At 49.5% G+C, this 21101-nt stretch overlaps 1 protein-coding gene and 2 long non-coding RNA genes across 4 annotated transcripts; 2 read left to right on the top strand and 1 right to left on the bottom strand.

The window, feature by feature from the left end:
* Positions 1-34: 34 nt before the first annotated feature.
* LOC113616026 (uncharacterized) lies at positions 35-8908 on the bottom strand. The gene is made up of 3 exons (XR_003431183.1): positions 8750-8908; positions 2490-2630; positions 35-445 (listed from the first exon to the last, which is right to left on the bottom strand). It is a non-coding gene; the product is annotated as an uncharacterized LOC113616026 (long non-coding RNA).
* Positions 8909-9176: 268 nt separating this feature from the next.
* On the top strand, positions 9177-12433 carry TMEM177 (transmembrane protein 177). Of its 2 annotated transcripts, none has more exons than XM_027099175.1 (3): positions 9177-9271; positions 10761-11753; positions 12384-12433. In XM_027099175.1, exon 2 carries the CDS (start codon positions 10783-10785, stop codon positions 11716-11718), a length of 936 nt encoding a protein of 311 aa, XP_026954976.1. In that variant the 5' UTR covers positions 9177-9271; positions 10761-10782; the 3' UTR covers positions 11719-11753; positions 12384-12433. The 2 variants fall into 2 exon arrangements, with proteins under 2 accessions (XP_026954976.1, XP_026954977.1); XM_027099176.1 differs by having other exon boundaries at positions 9214-9327.
* A 2022-nt stretch (positions 12434-14455) lies between these two features.
* LOC113616027 (uncharacterized) lies at positions 14456-17506 on the top strand. Its single transcript, XR_003431184.1, has 2 exons — positions 14456-16226; positions 16611-17506. It is a non-coding gene; the product is annotated as an uncharacterized LOC113616027 (long non-coding RNA).
* Positions 17507-21101: the final 3595 nt, after the last annotated feature.

The following is a 21101-nucleotide window of genomic DNA, read 5'->3' on the forward strand; positions in this document are numbered from 1 at the left end:
TGTATGTGTACAACTGAGTCACTTTGCTGTACGCCTGAAACTGACACAGCACTGTTAATCAACTCTACTCCAACATAAAAAACAAAACAAAACAAAACCAAGAAACAGCTGAGTCAGACTTCCTGGGGTAGGACCCAGGCAGTAATCATCTCTAGAGCTCTCCGGAGGATCTGATGTGCAGCCCAGACTGCGACCCACTGGCCTCCAGGATAAAGTCCAGATTCCTCACGGGGGGCTGCAAGCCCCTGCGTCTCTGGGTCCCGCCTCTAGCTTCCTCTGCCCTGGCGCCAGGCTCTCCCTGCGGGGCGGTGGGGGAACTGGCCTGGGCAGCCATCTGGTCCCAGGTGAATCCTGGTCCTGTTCTCATCAACCACACGGCTTCCTTAGTGTCTGTGAGCGTCCACTTTCCCCGTACGACCGGCTCCAGGGCTCGCCTCCCATGGGGCTGTGAGGATTACATTAGGAAATGCGAAAAGTGTACCTGGCATTAAACAAGAGTTCAGAAATCTGAGCTCCCCTTAGCAGGACCGAGGCAGCAGTAATTTCAAAATTCTTTTTCATTTTGAAATAATTTTTTTTTTTTATGTTCCCATATCTCTTCCCGCTTGCGTCTCCCTCCCTCCCACCCTCCCTATCCCACCCCTCCAGACGGTCACAAAGCACCGAGCTGATCTATGTGGCTGCTTCCCACTAGCTATCTACCTTACGTTTGGTAGTGTATATATGTCCATGCCTCTCTCTCGCTTTGTCACAGCTTACCCTTCCCCCTCCCCATATCCTCAAGTCCATTCTCTAGTAAGTCTGTGTCTTTATTCCTGTTTTACCCCTAGGTTCTTCATGACATTTTTTTTTTCTTAAATTCCATATATATGTGTTAGCATACGGTATTTGTCTCTCTCTTTCTGACTTACTTCACTCTGTATGACAGACTCTATGTCTATCCACCTCATTACAAATAGCTCAATTTCGTATCTTTTTATGGCTGAGTAATATTCCGTTGTATATATGTGCCACATCTTTTTTACCCATTCATCCGATGATGGACACTTAGGTTGTTTCCATCTCCTGGCTATTGTAAATAGAGCTGCAATGAACATTTTGGTACATGACTCTTTGAATTATGGTTTTCTCGGGGTATATGCCCAGTAGTGGGATTGCTGGGTCATATGGTAGTTCTATTTGTAGTTTTTTAAGGAACCTCCATACTGTTCTCCACAGTGGCTGTATCAATTTACATTCCCACCAACAGTGCAAGAGGGTTCTCTTTCCTCCACACCCTCTCCAGCATTGATTGTTTCTAGATTTTTTGGTGATGGCCATTCTGACTGGTGTGAGATGATATCTCATTGTAGTTTTGATTTGCATTTCCCTAATGATTAATGATGTTGAGCATTCTTTCATGTGTTTGTTGGCAGTCTGTATATCTTCTTTGGAGAAATGTCTATTTAGGTCTTCTGCCCATTTTTGGATTGGGTCGTTTGTTTTTTTGTTATTGAGCTGCATGAGCTGCTTGTAAATTTTGGAGATTAATCCTTTGTCAGTTGCTTCATTTGCGAATATTTTCTCCCATTCTGAGGGTTGTCTTTGAAATAATTTTAGACCTAAGGAAAAGCTGCAAAGCCAGAATGGAGAGCGCGCGTACACAGTACTCGGCTTCCCCGATGTTAACCTCTGCTGTGGCACAATCACCAAAAGCAGGAAATGAAGACTGGCTCTGCGCTGTCGACCCAGGGGCTGTCACTGTTCAGGAGCCACGTGGCGTTTAGTCTCAAGTCTCCTTACTTTCTTCTCACCTGTGACAGCCCCTCAAGTCCCTGAGCCAAGCAGTTCCCAGCCAGCCCGCTACCAGGGCCCCGCCTCACAACAGCCCCTCTTTTCTTGAAGAAGTTTGAGGGCGTCCGTGTCTTACACCAAGGAGCTGAGTCAGATCTCAGGACTCAGCCAAGACATGGACACGGGGGTCTGGTGACACGTTCTCCAACAGTGGTGTCTTCAACAAATGTTTCTTTTCAGATACTCTGTTTGCGGGAAGTTTGTTAAAGCCCTTGTGAAAAGAGGGGAAGCGATGCAAAGGAAAGAGCTAGAAGCATATACAGAAGATCAACAGACAATACTTAGATTCCCCAAGCCCTTGTGTATGCACACACACATGCCCTTCCCAGGTCCAGCTCAATGTCTCGCCAGCTAGAGGCCCGCAGAAGGTGGGCCCTTTTTGATACACTTCCTCTCCCTGATGGTAGAGTTGACCTGAACCTGAGGACAGGCTACTCTTCAGGTCCCCACTGCCTGGAGCTCGGCCGGCCACCCCTGGGGCACCAGTGGCCCTGCTACTCCCCCTCCCACCCCGGCCTTCCAGAAGCTCTCCCCTCTGCGTCAGGCTGATGCGTCTGAACTGCAAGCCTGCACAGGATGCCCAGGGCCTGTCCTGTAATTACTGTCCAGCGAACTACTCTGCACCTTTCCCTGGATCCCACGTCTAGAGGACTTACCAAGACTAATCTCCTCCTGCCTCGCAGTGCCGAGGCACCTTTAACCTCCAGCACCGCCAGAAGTCCAGCTGGATTAGCCGAGATGGCTACAGCAGAGACAGGAAGGTGGTTACCACCAGCCTCGGCTGTTCACATCATGACCTGCAGGAAGGAGGGCCGCCAGTGAGCAGTCGTGGAAAGAAACATCGTTCTTCCTCTTTCTGTCTTTCCCACCAGCTGAAGAATCCCTAGGACAAGCGCTGTGGGCGAGAGTGCAGAGCCTCTGCGCCCACCAGAGCCAGGGGAGCCACAGGTCTAGTCTTTACTGGGGAGGGTGCTGACATGATGGGGGCAGTGCTGGGTGAAAGATGAAACTGAAGTTTCAAAACAGACAACAAGCCTCAACCAAAATGATACTGTCCCAGTAACTGATACTGACTGACAAATTATAGATTTGGACTGTGTGTCCTTAAGGGACCCTGTCAGTAAGCAGGGAATCAGTGAAGAGTACAGCTGGTAGCAATCACTGGAGAAATAAAGTCATTTCATTTATCCCTCAATGAGCTGATATCACTCAGTCAAACTGTCCCCACTACAGTCACCACCAAAAGTACCAGCTTCTGATGTCAAAAAGATACCAAGGAATGACAGTCAGTGGAAAACTAGGATCTCAGAAGTGAGAGGGGGCTGTGCCGTGCAGCCTAGGCAAGGGGCCCAGGGTCTAATTTGGTCTCCGCGGGTCGGTATTATAATAGACAGCATTCACGTTAAAGTTAGTAAAACAATGTTGTATTTGTGGCAATAGGGAAGCTGGTATTCAAGAAAAGACAAAAAAAAATTTTTATATTAGAAGGTTTAAGTAGTCCATTAAATTGGAGTTAAATTTAAAATGATATGATTCCATGACATGTTAAAAATATCTTTTCGGGGCCTGCCTCTAAAGTGGCCTCCGTGCTGTCACCCACTCCCAGGGCCAAGCAGAGTGTGGTCTAACATATGCCCAAAGCGCCTAGAGTTTGGATCTCAAGTACAGCTCCCCAAAAGGAAGCCAGGAGCCTTGGAAAGTGTCTGATCCTGTGTCTTAGGGCAAGGATAATTAAGGTGGGCCTGGAGTACCAGTGTGTTGCCAGAAAGAAAGTATGCTTTCAAAATGATCCAGGGCAATTTTAAAGGATAAAGGAGCCAGTTGAAAGGGGCTCCCACTGAGCAGCTGGTGACAATTTGGGGACTAGAAAGAAAGCAGTAGTTCTCTGCAGAGCCATATGAGGCATGCTAGAAAAACAAAAGAAAAGAAAAAGAAGGCATGTACAAGTTTATAATGATGTTTACAGTATGTTGACAAAGCCAGACTGTGTGTATACCATATACTATATTCAAGTTTTGGTCAGCATCAAAATTTCATCATTACAAATCAAACAGCTAAAATATTCATTGCACCCCTGGTAGGGGATGTAGAATCTTATCAGCTCTACTCAGGCAATGAAAAATTATGGAAGATTTCACTATTACAAAAGAAGACACAGGCTTGGGAAGTCCAATTATCTCCACAGTGACTCAGCCTAATAAATACTGACTCATGATGAATCATCCTGGAAATCATGCTGGACCCCAGTCCTGGGCAAGAATATCCCACCAAGAGTTCAGCCTCCAGCACCTCAGTGTGAAATGGCCCGAGAGGATGGCTCTGTGCCCTTGGGTTAGGAAAGCACATTTGTGGCGTCCAGATGAATAAAAGCATCTGCCTGGGTTATTTGGGTGCTGGGTTGGCTATCTGTAATAATGAGTTTTATTCCACTGTTTTATATGTACTTCATTTAAGATGTTTAAAACAGGTAAGAGAATCTGTTAGATTTATGTCTATTTTATTAGATTTATAAGAGTTGCTTAATGGTTTAGTAAGGTTTTGCTTATTAGATTTGGCTCGGGAATTAAACTCCTTGGGACGGGGTGGCTATTGGTGTATTTAAGAGTCGGCTAAGTCAAATTTGAAAGTATGGTTTGAGATGCCCGAGGGAATTTGATCAACTGAGTACAGAAGTGTGGGGTAAAATTAAGGAAGATTTAATCTGTAAAGCCCGTGGTTAACTGAAGGCTAACCAAAGAACACGGAGAAACAAAATCTTATTTTCATACAAAGATCACTGAATTTATTAAGATAACAGTATTTGCAAACTGACGTTTTAGGCTTTTAGGCTTAAGAGATATGAGATACTTGATACTTTAATCAACTGAATAGTAATTAAAATATAAGTGGGCTTCCCTGGTGGCTCAGTGGTTAAGAATCCACCTGCTGCCAATGCAAGGGACACGGGTTCGAGCCCTGGTCCGGGAAGATCCCACGTGGCGCGGAGCAACTAAGCCCGTGCGCCACAGCTATTGAGCCTGCACTCTAGAGCCTGCGAGCCACAACTACTAAGCCTGCGCACCACGACTACTGAGCCTGCACTCTAGAGCCCACGAGCCACAACTACTGAGCCCGCATGCCACAACTACTGAGCCTGCGCTCTAGAGCCCACGAGCCACAACTACTGAGCCTGCACGCCACAACTACTGAGCCTGCGCTCTAGAGCCCGTGAGCCACAGCTACTGAGCCTGCACGCCACAACTACTGAGCCTGCGCTCTAGAGCCCGTGAGCCACAGCTACTGAGCCTGCGTGCCACAACTACTGAGCCTGCGCGCCTAGAGCCCGTGCTCCGCAACAAGAGAAGCCACCACAATGAGAAGCTCATGTACCGCAACCAAGCGTAGCCCCTGCTCGCCACAACTAGAGAAAGCCTGCACGCAGAAACAAAGACCCAACACAGCCAAAAGTAAATAAATAAAATAAATAAATAAATTTATAAAACATAAGTAACTCTTTAAGTATTCCTTTCATGCCCAAAAGCCCCCTCAGAAAAATTTTTAGGAAAAAATAGAAAACCTGAAAAGCCCTATAACAAGTGAGGAGATTGAATCAGTAATCAAAAATCTCCCAACAAAGAGAAGCCCTGAAGCCTACGGCTTCACTGGTGAAGTCTACCAAATATTTAAAGAACTAATACCAATCCTTCTCAAGCTTTTCCAAAAAACTGAAGAGGAAGGAATGCCTCCTGATTCATCCTAGAGGCCAGCATCACTCTGATACCAAAGTCAGATAAAGACACTACAAGAAAAGAAAACTTCAGGACAATATCCCTTATGAACATTGATGCAAACGTTCTCAACAAAATAGGAATTCAGCAGCATATTAAAGAGATTATACATCATGACCAAGTGGGATTCATTCCTGCAATGCAAGGATGGTTCAACATATGAAAATCAATCAATATAATACACCACATTAACAGAATGAAGTACAAAAACCACATGATCATCTCAACTGATGCAGCGAAAGCATTTGAGGGACTTCCCTGGTGGCACAGTGGTTAAAGCTCCGTGCTCCCACTGCAGGGAGCCCGGCTTCGATCCCTGGTCAGGTAACTAGATCCCACATGTATGCTGCCACTGAGAGTTTGCATGCCACAACTAAGGAGCCCGCGTGCCACAACTAAGACCCGGCGCAACCAAATAAATATTAAAAAATAAAAGTATTTTAAAAAAAGCATTTGAAAAGTTCAACTCCTTTTCATTAATAAACACTCAACAAACTAGGAATAGACGGAAACTGCCGCAACATAATAAAAGCCATATTTGAAAAATCCACAGCAATGGTGAAAGACTGATTTTTCACTAAGATAGGGGACATGACAAGGATGCCTACTTTCACCAGTTCTATTCAACATAGTACTAGAAGTTCTAGCCAGAGCAATTAGGCAAGGAAAAGAAATAAAAGGCATCCAAATTGGAAAGGAAGAAGTAAAATTATGTCTGTTCATAGATGATATGAAATTATGTTTAAAAAACCCTAAAGATTGCACGAAAACCTGTTAGAGCTAATAAGTGAATTCAGCAGGATACAAAGTCAACATACAAAAGTCAGTTGCTATATACTAACAATAAGCAATCTGAAAAGGAAATTATGAAAACAATTCCATTCACAACAGCAACAAAAAGGAAAAATACTTAGGAATGACCTTAACCAAAGAGGTGAAAGACTTGTACACTGAAAACTACAAAACATTGCTGAAAGAAATTAAAGAAAACATAAATAATGGAAATATATCCCATGTTCGTAAATTGTGGACTTAATATTATTAAGATGGCAGTACTACCCAAAGTGATCTAAAGATTCAATATAATCCCTGTCATTTTTTTTGTAGAAATAGAAAAACCCATCCTAAAATTCATATAAAATCTCAACTGATCCTGAATAGCCAAAATAATCTTGAAAAAGAAGAACAAAGCTGAAGGATTCATACTTCCTGATTTCAAAACTTACTACAAAGCTACAGTATTAAAACACTGTGATTACCAGCATAAAGACACACATATATAACTGAATCACTTTGCTGTACACCTGAAACTAACACAACATTGTAAATCAACTATGCTCCAATAAAAATTACAAAAAAAAAAAGGCATACATAGAGACCAATGGAACAGAATAGAGAGTCCAGAAATAAATTCTGGTATATATGATCAAATGATTTTTGACAAAGGTGCCAAGACCATTCAATGAGGAAAAGACAGTCTTTCAGCAAGTGTTACTGGGAAAACTGCATATCCACATGCAAAAGAATGAATTTGGACCCTTACCTAACACCATGTTTAAAAATTAACTCAAAATGGATCGAAGACATAAATGTAAGGCCTAAAATTATACAACTCTTAGAAGAAAACATAGGGCAAAAACTTCACGACACTGGATTTGGCAATAATTTTCTGGATATGACACCAAAGACATAGGCAACAAAAGAAAAACAATTTGGACTCTAAGAAAATTTAAAATCTTGTGCCTCAAAAGACAATATCCTCAGAGTAAAAAGGCAACCCAAGAATGGGTGAAAATATTTGCATCATATATCTGATAAGGTATTAATATCTAGAGTATACTGAGAACTCCTAAAACTCAACCACACACAAAAAAACCCAACCCTTTGTTCAAAAATGGACAAAGCTTTTGAATAGAAATTTCTCCAAAGAAGATATACAAATGTCCAATAAGCACATGAAAAGGTGCCCAAAATCGCTAATCATTAGGGAAATGCATATCAAAACTACAAAATACCACCACACACACATTAGAATGGCTACTATCCAAAAAAAACAGAAGATAAATGTCGGTAAAGATGTGAAGAAATTGGAACCTTGAGCACTGTTGGTGAGAATATAAAATGGTACAGCCCCTGTAGAATACAGGATGCCAGATCCTCAAAAAATTTAAAAAAATGAAATTAACACATTATGCAACAAGTCTACTTCCGGGTACATACACAAAAGAATTGAAAGCAGGGTCTTGAAGAGATATTTGCACACTCATGTTCATAGCAGCATGATCATAGTAACAAAAATGTGGAAGCAACCCAAGTGCCCATCAACAGGTGAATGGATAAGCAAAACCTCCCATATTCATGCAGTGGAATATTATTCAGCCTTAAAAAGGAAGGAAATTCTGACACATGCTACAACATGGATGAACCTTGAGGACATTATGCTAGGTGAAATAATCCAATCACCAAAAGATAAATACTGTATGATTCCACTCCCATGAGATACTTAGTGGTCAGAATTATAGAGACAATGTAGAACGGTGGTTGCCAGACAGTAGAGGGAGGGGAATGGGAGTTACTGTCTGATGGACGTAGAACTTCAGCTTTACAAGATGAGTTATGGAGAGGGACAGTGGCGATGGTTGCACAATGTATTTAATACCACTGAACCATACGCTTTAAAATAGTCAAGATGGTAAATATTATGTGTACTTTACCACTATGGAAAAAAAAAAAGCAACCATCAGATGCCCTGTAATCCGTCATTCCCCAGGTTCTTATCCCTGTATTTATTTCCTGTTTATCCCCTAATGTAGTCCCAACCACCCACACCTTGCAGACCTCCCAAACTGCGCTGTGACTTTACAATGTTTGGTCCATCACCAGCAAATTGCCCACACCTTCACCTGTACTTCAGGGGTCCACAGACCTTTTCTGCAAGGGGCCGGAGAGTAAATGTTTTAGGTTCTCTGGGCAGACTGTCTCTGTCCTCGCTACTCGACTCTGCCCTTCTAGGGAAAAGCAGCCACAGACAGCGCAAAAAGGAAAGGCCTAGGAGCAGGCAGGGCTGACCCCTGACCCTCTCACAGAGCAGCTGGGAAAGTGAGCTGACAGGTGTAACGCTGCTCCGTGGACTGTACAGTGCGGATCACCTGGGAGGAGCCGGGAGCAGAGGCCATGGTAATAAAAATCCTGCTCAGAGCCTCCGCCAGCAGAGAGTGCTTCCCGACGGGAAAGGACGGGACCCGGCGGAAGGACGGGGCCTGGGTTCCGACGGGGGTTCCGCCAGTGGCCACCTCCTGACCCACGCGGAGACGCTGGTCCTTCCAGAGCGAGACGGGAAGGTCCAGGCCACCTGTGTGGAAGGACGCTCAGCCCCGGCCCCGAGCGTCCCACCCCTTTGCCTCCGCCCTCGGGGCCCCGCCCCCATAGCCGGGCCTGCGTGCTTTGCGCCCAGCCCCTCCTCCAAGAGTCCCGCCCTTTTGTCTCTCTCCCGGGGCCCCGCCCCCAGAGCCGGGCCGGCGTGCTGTGCGTCCCGGCCCCGCCCCCAAGAGTCCCGCCCTTTTGCCTCCGCCCTCGGAGCCCCGACCCCGGAGCCGGCCGGTGAGCTTTGCGCCTGGCCCGGTCTCACCCTGCGCATGTGCTCGGCGTCCTGGGCTGCTGCGGAGGCGGAGGTGAGCGCGCGGAGCGGGCCGGGCTGACGTGCGGCTGCGGGCGGGCTCCCTCGGAGGTGTGTTCCAGCCGCGGGGCGTAGCCTAGGGGTTGGGCGTGGAGCGAGGGTCCTGCGGCCCCTTCTCGCCGGACTGCCCGCAGGATGGGCGGCACCACCCCCCAGGCCTCCTTGGAGCGCGCGGCCTTGGCGCTGGTGGTCCTGGGGACGTTGGGACCTTCGCCTGGCACCTTTCTTCCCCGGCCTCAGTTTCCTCGTTGTCGAAAAGGCCCAAGTGATGTGACTCCTCAGGACTCTGCTGCCCCCTTGTTTGCAGCAATTAGTTTGCTGATTAAACACTTCTCGGACAGGAGGACAGGGAGCTTCAGCTAAAGTTAAATAATTGTGAATTTTTACTGAAATATTTTCGGATGAAATAATAGGATGCCCCGAATGTGTTTCAAAATAAACCAGTTGGAGGGGAGTATGTGTGGGATTAGAGGCAAAGCAAGACTGGCCATGACTTGATAGACTGAAGTTGGTTTATGATGTACTATTTTGTTCACCTTTCTGTATGTTTGTAATTTATCATCAGAAATACTCTATAATGAAAAATCTGCTGTGGACGCCTGTGTTCAAATACTGGGCCTGTATTAGTCTGCTAGGGCTGCAGTGACGAGAACTGGGTGAGAGACATGTCTTTCAAGGTGTCAGCAGGGCTAGTTTCCTCTGAGGCCCCTCCCACTGGCTTGTAGATGGTCACCTTCTGGCCTGTGTCTTCATGGTCCTTCCTCTGCGCCTGTGTCCTAGTGTCCTGTTCTCGTAAGGACACCAGTTATATTGGATTAGGGCTCATCCTAATGACCTAGTTTTAACTTAGTTGCCTCTTTTAAGATCCTATGTCTAGATACAGTCACATTCTGAGGTCCTGGGGGTTAGGACTTCAGCATATGAATTTGGAGGGACACAATTCCGCCCACAGCATGGCCGCTTTACGTTTGGGATTTTGACCAGTTAGCCTGTCTGTGCCTCGGTGTTCCCTGGTGTAATGAGTCACAGAGGTGTAAGGAGTCCGTCATTAAACAATGTCTGCAGCGCTCTCAGAAGTGTGTCGAACACGTAGTAAGACTGAGTGAGTGGAACATGCTTCATGTGTCAGTTAGGGATCGTGCTCAGTAGGGGTGGGTGGTGGAGTGAGGGGTTGGTTGCTTGGTGCTGTGCCTAGCCAAGGGCATCAAAGTTGTAATCACAGCCATTTCCTCAAGGGTGTCTGCTCCTTGCTGGGCACCGATTGTTGCGTGTGTGTTCACTGACAGCACAGACACCCTCTGGTGGGCCGCTGTCACATGCCCATCTGACCCGTGGGGAAGGCGATGCAGAGATAGAGCTGGAGCCTGTGCTCTGACTACCGTGCGTGCGTATTGCCTCCGTTAAAGGGGATGTGGCCCTGGGGGTGTTCAGTCTGCAGGTAGACCCGAGGAGCTGTTGGCTCACTTCTCTTTCTCTTGGCCCAGGTTTACAGAGGTGGCAGCCCTCATGGCAGGTCCCCTGTGGCGGGCCACAGCCTTTGTGCAGAGACACAGGACGGCCCTGTTGGTGGGTTCCTGTGCAGGCCTGTTTGGGGCTCAGATCTCGTACCACCTCTTCCCGGATCCTGTGGTCCCGTGGCTGTACCAGTACTGGCCTCAGGGCCAGCCAGCCTCCCTGTCCCCAGAGCTGCAGAGCCTGTTCGAGGAGGTGCAGCAGGATATCGGGGTCCCCTCGGGCCACCACTTCAAGGCCTTCACCACCTTCACCTTCCAGCCTGTGAGCGCCGGCTTCCCGAGACTCCCTGCCGGGGCCGTGGTGGGCATCCCCGCCAGCTTCCTGGGTGACCCAGTGACCAACACTGACCGGCCCGTGGTCGTCCACGGGCAGCGAGTGGACTGGCAGAGCCCAGTGGGTGCCCGGCTGAGAGATGCCCTGACTCTGTCCCACGACGCCCAGAAGTTCGCCTTGGCCAGGGAGGTGGTGCACCTGGAGAGCGGGGCGGCCGCCCTGCAGGCCCTGCCAGCCCCTGCCTGCCTGGTGGGCACCTGGGCTCTGGGCGTGGGAGCCAAGCACGCCCTGGGGCTCTACGGAGGCCCCATGAACTTGCGAGCCGCCTTCAACTTGGTGGCGGCAGTGGCGGGCTTCGTGGCCTATGCCTTGTCCACGGACTCTCTCACTCACTCCCTGGAAGCCTGGCTGGACCGCCGCACGGCCTCGCTGTCCGCAGCCTATGCCCGGGGCGGGGTGGAGTTCTACGAGAAGGTTCTGTCGGGCAACCTGGCCCTGCGCGGCCTCCTGGGCCGGCCCGGAGAGAAGCTGTACACGCCCAGCGGGAACGTGGTTCCCAGACACTGGTTCCGCATCAAGCACCTGCCCTACACGGCCCGCCGGGACTCGGTGCTGCAGGTGTGGAGGGCGGCGCTCAGCCCCCGCAGCCCCTGAGGGCCTCATGGCAGGGGCGGTTCCAGCTGGAGCAGGTACCACCCCGCCCTGGACTTGGGGGGGGAGGGGGGAGGGGCGCTCCTGGGGCCTCTGCGCCCGCAGCCCGGTGTCAGCAGACCTGCCGGCTGTGGAGCTCAGCAGCCCAGATTCTCCCCCCTTGGGCCTGACGGGGAGAGAAGGTGTTGCTGGAACCCAGCAAGACCTCCTGGTAGGAGCGCTGGCCGAGGGAGGGGAAGGAACAGGCCTGCGAAGCCGAGGCCCTGCAGTCAGGAGCCTGGACGCGCAGAGCACAGAGCGGGCTTGGGGAGGAGCTGCGGTGAGGGACGATGGGGGCGAGGCGAGCGGGGCTCGCCGGGAGGTGAGGAGGGCGGAGCGGGGCAGGTGGGCAGTGGGCCAGGCCTGGTGTCCCACTTGGGACCCAGCGGAGGCTGCGGCCTTGCCCGCTTGTCTGCCTCCAGCCCTCTGGATAAAGCAGACCCCACTTTTTTTTTTCCTATTTTATCTTTTTATTTTTTTAACATCTTTATTGGAGTATAATTGCTTTACAATGGTGTGTTAGTTTCTGCTGTATAACAAAGTGAATCAGCTATACATATACATATATCACCATATCTCTTCTTTCTCGTGTCTCCCTCCCTCCCACCCTCCCTATCCCACCCCTCGAGGTGGTCACAAAGCACCGAGCTGATCTCCCTGTGCTGTGCCGCTGCTTCCTGCTAGCTGTTTTACATTTGGTAGTGTATGTATGTCCATGCCACTCTCTCACTTCGTCCCAGTTTACCCTTCCCCCTCGCCGTGTCCTCAAGTCCATTCTCTATGTCTGCGTATTTCTTTTTTTTTTTTCAGTACGCGGGCCTCTCACTGTTGTGGCCTCCCCCGTTGCGGAGCACAGGCTCCGGATGCGCAGGCCCAGCGGCCATGGCTCACGGGCTCAGCCGCTCCGCGGCATGTGGGATCTTCCCGGACCAGGGCACGACCCCGTGTCCCCTGCATTGGCAGGCGGACTCTCAACCACTGTGCCACCAGGGAAGCCCTATGTCTGCGTCTTTATTCCTGTCCTGCCCCTAGGTTCATATCCTTTTTTTTTTTTTAGATTCCATATATATGTGTTAGCATACCGTATTTGTTTTTCTCTTTCTGACTTACTTCACTCTGTATGGCAGACTCTAGGTCCATCCACCTCACTACAAAATGACTCAATTTCGTTTCTTTTTATGGCTGACTGATTGTATATATGTGCCACGTCTTTATCCATTCCTCTGTCGATGGACACTTAACGTTGCTTCCATGTCCTGGCTATTGTAAATAGAGCAGCAATGAACATTGTGGTACATGACTCTTTTTGAATTATGGTTTTCTCAGGATATATGCCCAGTAGTGGGATTGCTGGGTCTTATGGTAGCTTTTTTTTTTAGTTTTTTTAAGGAACCTCCATACTGTTCTCCATAATGGCATTCCCACCAACAGGGCAAGAGGGTGCCCTTTTCTCCACACCCTCTCCAGCATTTATTGTTTGTAGATTTTTTGATGATGGCCATTCTGACTGCAGACCCCACTTTTGATCCTTGGGCAGGAGACCCCAGCAGGAAAGGTGAGGAGGGTTGTGATGAGCAAGCCAGGCTCACTTGGTCATTTATGTGTTCTTTTTTTTTTTTAATATTTATTTATTTATTTGGTTGTACCGGGTCTAGTTGTGGCACGCGGGCTCCTTAGTTGCAGCACGTGGGCTCCTTAGTTGTGGCACACGAACTCTTAGTTGCGGCGTGCATGTGGGATCTAGTTTCCTGACCAGGGATCAAACCCGGGCCCCCTGCATTGGGAACACGGAGCCCCATCCACTGTGCCACCAGGGAAGTCCCTCATGTGTGCTTTTTTTAAAATTTATTTTATTGAAGTATAGTTCATTTACAATGTTGTGTTTATTTTTGCTGTACAGCAAAGTGACTCAGTTATACATATATACACTCTTTTTTTATATTCTTTTCCATGATGGTTTATCACAGGATATTGAATATAGTTCCCTGTGCTCTACAGTAGGGCCTTGTTGTTTATCCGTCGTATATGTTTAATAGTTTACATCTGCGAATCCCCAACTCCCAGTCCTTCCCTCCCCCAGCCCCTTCCCCTTGGCAACCACAAGTCTGTTTTCTATGTCTGTGTGTATATTTCTGTTTTGTAAATAAGTTCACTTGTATCATTTTTTTAGACTCCACATATAAGTGATATCATATGGTATTTGTTTTTCTCTGTCTGACTTACTTCACTTAGTATGATATTCTCTAGGTCCATCCATGTTGCTGCAAATGGCATTATTTCATTCTTTTTTATGGCTGAGTAGTATTCTATTGTATATATGGACCACATCTTCTTTAGCCATTCATCTGTCAATGGACATGTAGGTTTCTTCCATGTCTTGGTTATTGTGGATAGTGCTGCTGTGAATATTGGGGTGCATGTAATCTTTTCAAATCAGAGTTTTCTCAGGGTATATGCCCAGGAGTGGGATTGCTGGATCACATGGCAACTCTTAGTTTTTTGAGGAACCTCCATACTGTTCTCCACAGTGGCTGCACCAATTTACATTCCCACCAGTAGTGTAGGAGGGTTCCCTTTTCTCCACACTCTCTCCAGCGTTTGTTATCTGTAGACTTTTTAATGATGGCCATTCTGACCAGCATGAGGTGATACCTCGTTGTAGTTTTGATTTGCATTTCTCTAATAACGAACCACGTTGGGCATCTTTTCAAGCCATTCATGTATTCTTTTTGTTGGTGGTTATGTTTTCCCTGGAAGAGTTGAATAATTCAGGCCTGGTGCCAGTGTAACTCGGGACAAAGGGATTAAGCCACACCCAGGAAGGGCACAAAGCCAGCCCAGGAGGCCCACTCAGAGGCCGGGCGGTCCCTGCATAAGACTGTGGATGGAGAGAGCAGGCAGGGGTGGCCTGATTCCTGCTGGGTCCTTGACCGTGATCTGGGCTCAGCACTCTGGCCCCATTCTGGGTGAGCCTTGGGGTCCCCGCCCTGGGCCCCGGCAGACGGGTTTCTGAGGGCAGAGCATCCGCTCTCCCAGGGCCTGCTCTCAGTAACGCAGGAGCCGGGAGGAGGCCGGCGTTCCTGCTACTCCGTCCAGGTGGGAGGGTAAGGGGCCCCGGCGTGGGTGGGGCGGGGAGGCGACCCCCTGAGACGGCCCCTTAGTTGGCTCCGTCTACCCCAAGTCACCAACTTTGTCTCCACTCAGGGGCTGTTCCCAGACCTCACACGCTTCCCGTGGCCCAGCCCCAAACCTGGGCTGGCCGCGAGCCCCGACTCCCGGGCATCCGCGCAGCCCTGCCATCTGGCTCAGGCCGGTCCACTCCCAGGCAGAGCTCTCCCGCCGCAGCCCTGGCAGGCGGCTGTTGCTGAGAACCTGCTCTGGGCTGGACCTCCCCCCACCCACCCCTCCATCCCACCTCGTGTCTAAACCAGGGCCCGGCCTCGTGATGTCCCTGCCCAGCGGCTCCCGGCTCCATCCCTTCCCTCCCCAAGCGGTTCCTCATGTGGGCTTCCTGGCCATTCTCCCCACCTCCCCCAGCTCTTAGAAGCTCAGGTCTGACTGGGTTCTCTCCTGCTTAAAACCCTTTGCAGGCATCCCTTTGTTTTCGGCCAAAGCCGAGCCTCCAAGCCTGGGCCGCTCTGTGGAATCCGGCCCTACAAGCATGTGGGTTCCTCGACTGCCCTCCCCTCCCCACATGGGCCTCCGTCTGGGGCCCTCTCTGCTGGCCTGCCCTGTCCTGGAATTTTCGGTGCTCCCTCTGCAGGAACCCTCAGGGACCGAGCCCACCGCGCCCTGCACCTCTTCGTAGCCTCTGCTGCCAACGGTAATTAAGTAAGGGAGCGCGGCTTAGCATCTCCTCTGCCGAAATGTACTGTCTGCAAGAGCAGCGTATTGTGTGTCCCGTTGACAGCTCTGGACTGAAGCTCTCCACGTTTTTGAATAAATGAATAAGGCTCTTAAGCTCCGACACACATGGGCCTGGCACCTTAGGGTCTCTGAGCAAGTACAGTACGGCTGGCTGGATGCCCCGGGCAAGGCCATTACGAATCCTGTGACCCTGTCCTAGTTTCCCAACTTGGGATGCTTTCCAAGGGCACGGCCTGGCCCCGCTCTTCCATGGTTGCTGACTTCATTGGGGAAACCAGGACACTTGTGGTTCCCTTTCTTTCCTATAGAGCACAGATCAGTTCTCAGAGCACCAGGGACCCCAAGAGGCTTTAGGGGAGGCTGACCCCCCGAAATTCTGTGGTATTTTGTGCCCCTACAGGCGGTTCAGGGTCGATCCCAGAAAGGCTTTGAAGCTGGGCCAGGTGGCAGGAATTTACCCTGTAAATGCTGCCCTGCACGTTTCCTTCTCAGATGCCTGCTGCAGACCTTAGTCGTCAGGCTCTGCATGGGACCCCAGAGAACGCTGTTCTAGTGTGTTATGCCCCCCACACATTCATGGTTCTCAGAGCTACATCAGCACGCAGGTACTCCCCCCTTCCCCCGACACGGTCAGAATGCGGGGAAGGGAGTCCCAGGGTCCCGGTGCCGGCACTGGCCCTGACCCTAGCAGGCTCCACTGCCTCTGTCCCCACCAGCCACTGTCCACGATACAGGGCCGCGTGCAGCACGCCTGGAGCTGGGTGCATGCATGTGGGCTCCTGGTCTCCACGTGTGCACGTGTCAGAGGCTAGGTCCCAGATGGGTGCGTGGTCCCCACCCCGTGAGACCTCCTGCCTGTTGCATCCCCGGAGTCATGTTTATGGGGCCTTTATTGGGCACCAGACACTGTGCTAGGTTCTTAGAGGTATTTTCTTAAATTTACGCCCAAATTGGAACATGTAGTTGGTAACATCCTTTTGATTTTGCAGACAAGCACATAGCACAGAAAGGTGAAGAAATTTTCCCCAAATCTCAGAGCTTTGTAAGTGGCAGAACCAGGATTTGAAGCTGGCAGTCTGGCCCCAGATCCCGTTCTCACAGCCCTGGACTTACACTGTCCTGTTGATCCTGAGGGCTCCATGGTGCAGACTTGTCCTGTGGCCTCTCTAGCCTTTCTCCCCATGCCACTGAGAGGTGACTTTGCAGCCTCCCCTCTTTTATCAGGAAAAAATGGTCCCGAGCCGAGCCTTCTGGAACTTCCAGGGGAGACCCTTCCAGCTAGCTGAAGAGGGGCCGCCCAGTCCATCATGCCTAGGGCTGCGGTGGGGATGGGCAGAGGGGAGGGCTGTTACAGAGCCTTAGGAGGCCCCAGCTGAGGAACAGGGGTGCTTAGGAGGTGGAGAACACGGGGGGGCGCAGCCGGGGTGGGCTCAAGTCCTGGTCCTGCCGCTTTCGCGGAGTGACCCCAAGCAAGGGACTTCACACCTCTGGTCCTGAGTTTCCTGTCTGTACAATGCGGACATTAATGTGTATCGTGCAGCATTCTTCTGACAAGGAAAGTAAAATAAAACTTGCAAAATGTGAATCCCAGACAGGGTTTACAGTAAGCTTTAAAAGAAGATTGGTTCCTAAATGTTAGTGCTTTTAAGCGGTCCAGGTAGCAGGGTGTTCAGGTCTTGCAGTTGTGCCCAAATACCAGCAGTTTCTTGTGGCTGGAACCTTCCCAGGGAGCCCTCACCACCTCACACAGGGCTCCACTTCAAACTCTCAGAGCCGCGGTGGGGGCAGGTCCCTACCTTGCCCTCAGCTGACGCCTTTTGGGAAATTACTCAGCAGCAGCTGAGAGCAAAGGACCCAGGGGGCCCTGGGGAGACAGCAAACGGGAGAAGAGGGCATTAAAATAGGAGATGGTGGGCTTCCCTGGTGGCGCAGTGGTTGAGAATCTGCCTGCTGATGCAAGGGGACACGGGTTCGAGCCCTGGTCTGGGAGGATCCCACATGCCGCGGAGCAACTAGGCCCGTGAGCCACAACTACTGAGCCTGCGCGTCTGGAGCCTGTGCTCCGCAACAAGAGAGGCCGCAATAGTGAGAGGCCCGTGCACCGCGATGACGAGTGGCCCCTGCTTGCCACAACTAGAGGAAGCCCTCGCACAGAAACGAAGACCCAACACAGCAAAAATAAATTAATTAATAAAGTCCTACCCCCAACATCTTCTTTAAAAAAAAGTAGGAGATAGTGGGGTTTCTTTAATTGAAGTCTAGTTCATTTACAATGTTGTCTTAATTTGCACTGTACAGCAAAGTGATTCACTTTTATATATATACACATTCCTTTTCATGTTCTTTTCCACTACGGTTTATCACAGGATATTGAGTATAGTTCCCTGTGCTCTGCAGTAGGACCTTGTTGTTATCCATTCTCTGTGGAATAGTTTGCATCTGCTCATCCCAAACCCCCAGTCCATCCCTCCCCCAGCCCCCTCCCCCTTGGCAAACACAAGCCTGTTCTCTATGTCTGTGGGTCTGTTTCATAGATAAGTTCATTTGTGTCATATTTTAGATTCCACATATAAGTAATTTCATATTTGTCTTTGTCTGACTTCACTTAGTATGAGAATCTCTGGGTCCATCCGTACTGCTGCAGATGGCATTGTTTCATTCTTTTTTATGGCTGAGTGGTATTCCATTGTACGTGCACCACATCTTTATAAAATGGGAGATGGTCTTTTACACCTACTACACAGGTAATGTTTAAATCCTAGAACCTCTGGATGAGTGAGGGTGTGGTAAAGTCGGTACAGCGTGTGCCCTTGGTGACACTGTAGGAAGCAGCCTCCAGGGTGGCCCCCAGTGGTCTCTGCTCCTGCTGTTCTCAGCCTGTGTCATCCTTTCCTCTTGCTCTTGGTTTAAAACAACAGAATAAGGCAAGTGTGATTATGTTACAAAAGACTGGCTTCCGTCTTACTAGCAGACTGTTAATCTTCTCAGACACGTGCTTTGATGAAGCGTCTTGCTGCGCTGGACAGGCCCACGTGGCTCAGAAGTAAGGGCGGCCTCTGAGGCACAGCTGGCGGAGCGGTGAGGCCCTCAGTCCAGCAGCCCACAGGGAGCTGAATCCTGACAACAGCCGTGTGAGCTTGGAAGAAAATCCCTCCCCAGTCAGGTCTCAGATGAGACCCCAGCCTTGGCCGGTGCCTTCGCAGCCCGTGACACCCCAAAGCAGAGGACACAGCTAAGCTATGCCTGGATCCTCAACCCACAGAAATGCTGAGATGGTCGTCGTGGGTTATGTTAAGCCTTCATTTTATGGTAATGTTTCATGCACAGTAGGTAACTGACCCACATGGTTAATTGACATACTATGTTTAGGAAGCAATTTAGCAAAAGTTGACACGCCACATGGGTAACTTCAAACCTAGAAACTCATTCTAGAGCCATCATCCAGCAGAGACTAAATCAGATATGCCCAAAGATGTGCATAAGAGCACTACCTATAATATAAAAAAAATAGGGATAATGGAAATACTGAAAAATAGCGACTTAGGAAACTTTGGTATATTCATTTGTTGAATATTGGTCAGTCACTAAAAAGCATAAGTATGAAGACTATGGTAGAAACATGTAGAAATAGTCTAAATATCAAATGTTCTTAAAAATATGAAGTACAACATGCAAGAGGATTGCAATAATGTAAATATGGTAAAAGACCTGTAAGGAAATTTGCAAAATTTCTGAAATTCAAAATTTCATAAGAGAAAGTAATTCTGTAATGGTGGAATTTTGAATGGCTTTATTCATCAGTATATATATAAGGACTTACCTCTATAGATGTATTAATATAGATGTGTATGAAGGCTCCCTCAGAGGGGTCCAAGGACCCACCCCCTCTCCCTGCATCAAGGTGACAGATCCTGGCATCACTGCTTTTGGCCTATATCCTTGGGGCGTGGCCAAGCTTCTGCCTGTCAATTACCATGGCAATCAGGAAATGTGCTGCTCAGATCTGCTGTGGGAGCAGAATTGACTGACAGTCCCAGCTGCTGTTTCTCTAGATCCACCACCATGCTTTCACTGAGGCCGTGCCTCTCGCGGGCTGCTTTCAGGCAGGGGTTGATCCTGGTGCAGTACTCACGCAAGCCCATTCTGGTGAACTGTGGGACGCCTCCAGTGGTGGACTGTGGCTCAAGGACACCCTAGTGGCCTGGGCAGATCTTTCTTAGAACTGCTCTGAGGTCTGAGACCCTTCTACCCAGGCCTCCTTCCTTCCCCACCTCCTTCACAGATGTCAGCCCTGCTTTGTGGTTTCCCCAGCACACCTCTTACTCAGGTAATCCCGTCTCGGTGTCTCTTTCTCAGAGGATCTGAACTAACAGTTACCCCTCCCTCAGTCGGGTGCTCTGTGAGGCCCGGGGGGCGCACCCTGCCCTGTCTGCCTCTGGAGTTCGCAGACCTGCAGAAGTAAACCTGCAGTGACAATACGGTGCAGTGAAGGTTAGTGTGGAAGCACAAGGGAGGGTGCCTAACTCAGCCTGGGCTGGAAGTGGCCAGAGAGGACTCCCCAGAGGAGGGGCCCCTGTTGCTGAAACCCTCAGTGTGAGTTGAAAGAACCCAGTGCTGATAGTTAATATTAAATATGTATGTAACACAGATGTGCCAAACCCTTTACATGTGTTAATTCACGTAATGCCTGCGACAGTCCTCTTATCCCCATTTTACAGATGGGAAGATCCAGGCATAGACAGATGAAGTGGTTTTCCTCCAGCCAGTGCTAGACTTGGGGTCTGAACCCAGGTGGTCTGGCCCTAGAGGTTGTGTTCTTAGCCACTGGACCATGTTAGCCAGAGACAGGCTATGGGAATAGCTAGAAACAAAAGCTAGAAACAAGACAGTTTGTGTGGTTTTTGTGTCAGCCAGAGCCCAACTGGGAGACTGAAAGCCCACAGTAATTTGAACAGGGAAAGCTTAACATGAAGAATTATTATTGTTGACAGTGGGTTGAGAGGCCCAGGCAGGAGCAGAGAGACCAGTTTGCGGGGCGGGGGGCGGGGAGGCACTGTGATACCAGAGGAGACATGAGGCTGGCTTGAACTTGGCAGTGGAGGTGGAAAGAGTCAAGACTCAGACTACATTTAGGAGGCAGTATGGGTGAAATTCGGTGATAGACTGGGTCTGGGGGGTGTGGCAGAGGAAGGTCAGAGGTCAAGGGTCAGGAATGTCTCCTGGGTTCCAGGTTGATAGATGGGTGACTGCGGTCTGCCCTTCTCTCTGCTGCAGAGCTCACAGACACTGGATCCCATTCTCCTCCTGTCTCCTGGACATCCCTCCTTCCTTATTGATTATGCCTCCTTGGAAACGCAGTTTTGTTGTTAATGATGATGATGGTTGTGATGATGGAGATGATGATGATGGAGATGATGGTGGTGATGATGATGGTGGTGATGATGATGATGATGGTGGTGATGGTGGTGATGATGGTGATG

The sequence above is a fragment of the Aethalodelphis obliquidens genome, unplaced genomic scaffold (assembly GCF_003676395.1).
Source record: "Aethalodelphis obliquidens isolate GAN/ISIS:26980383/991018 unplaced genomic scaffold, ASM367639v1 scaffold129, whole genome shotgun sequence".
NCBI lineage: Eukaryota > Metazoa > Chordata > Mammalia > Artiodactyla > Delphinidae > Aethalodelphis > Aethalodelphis obliquidens.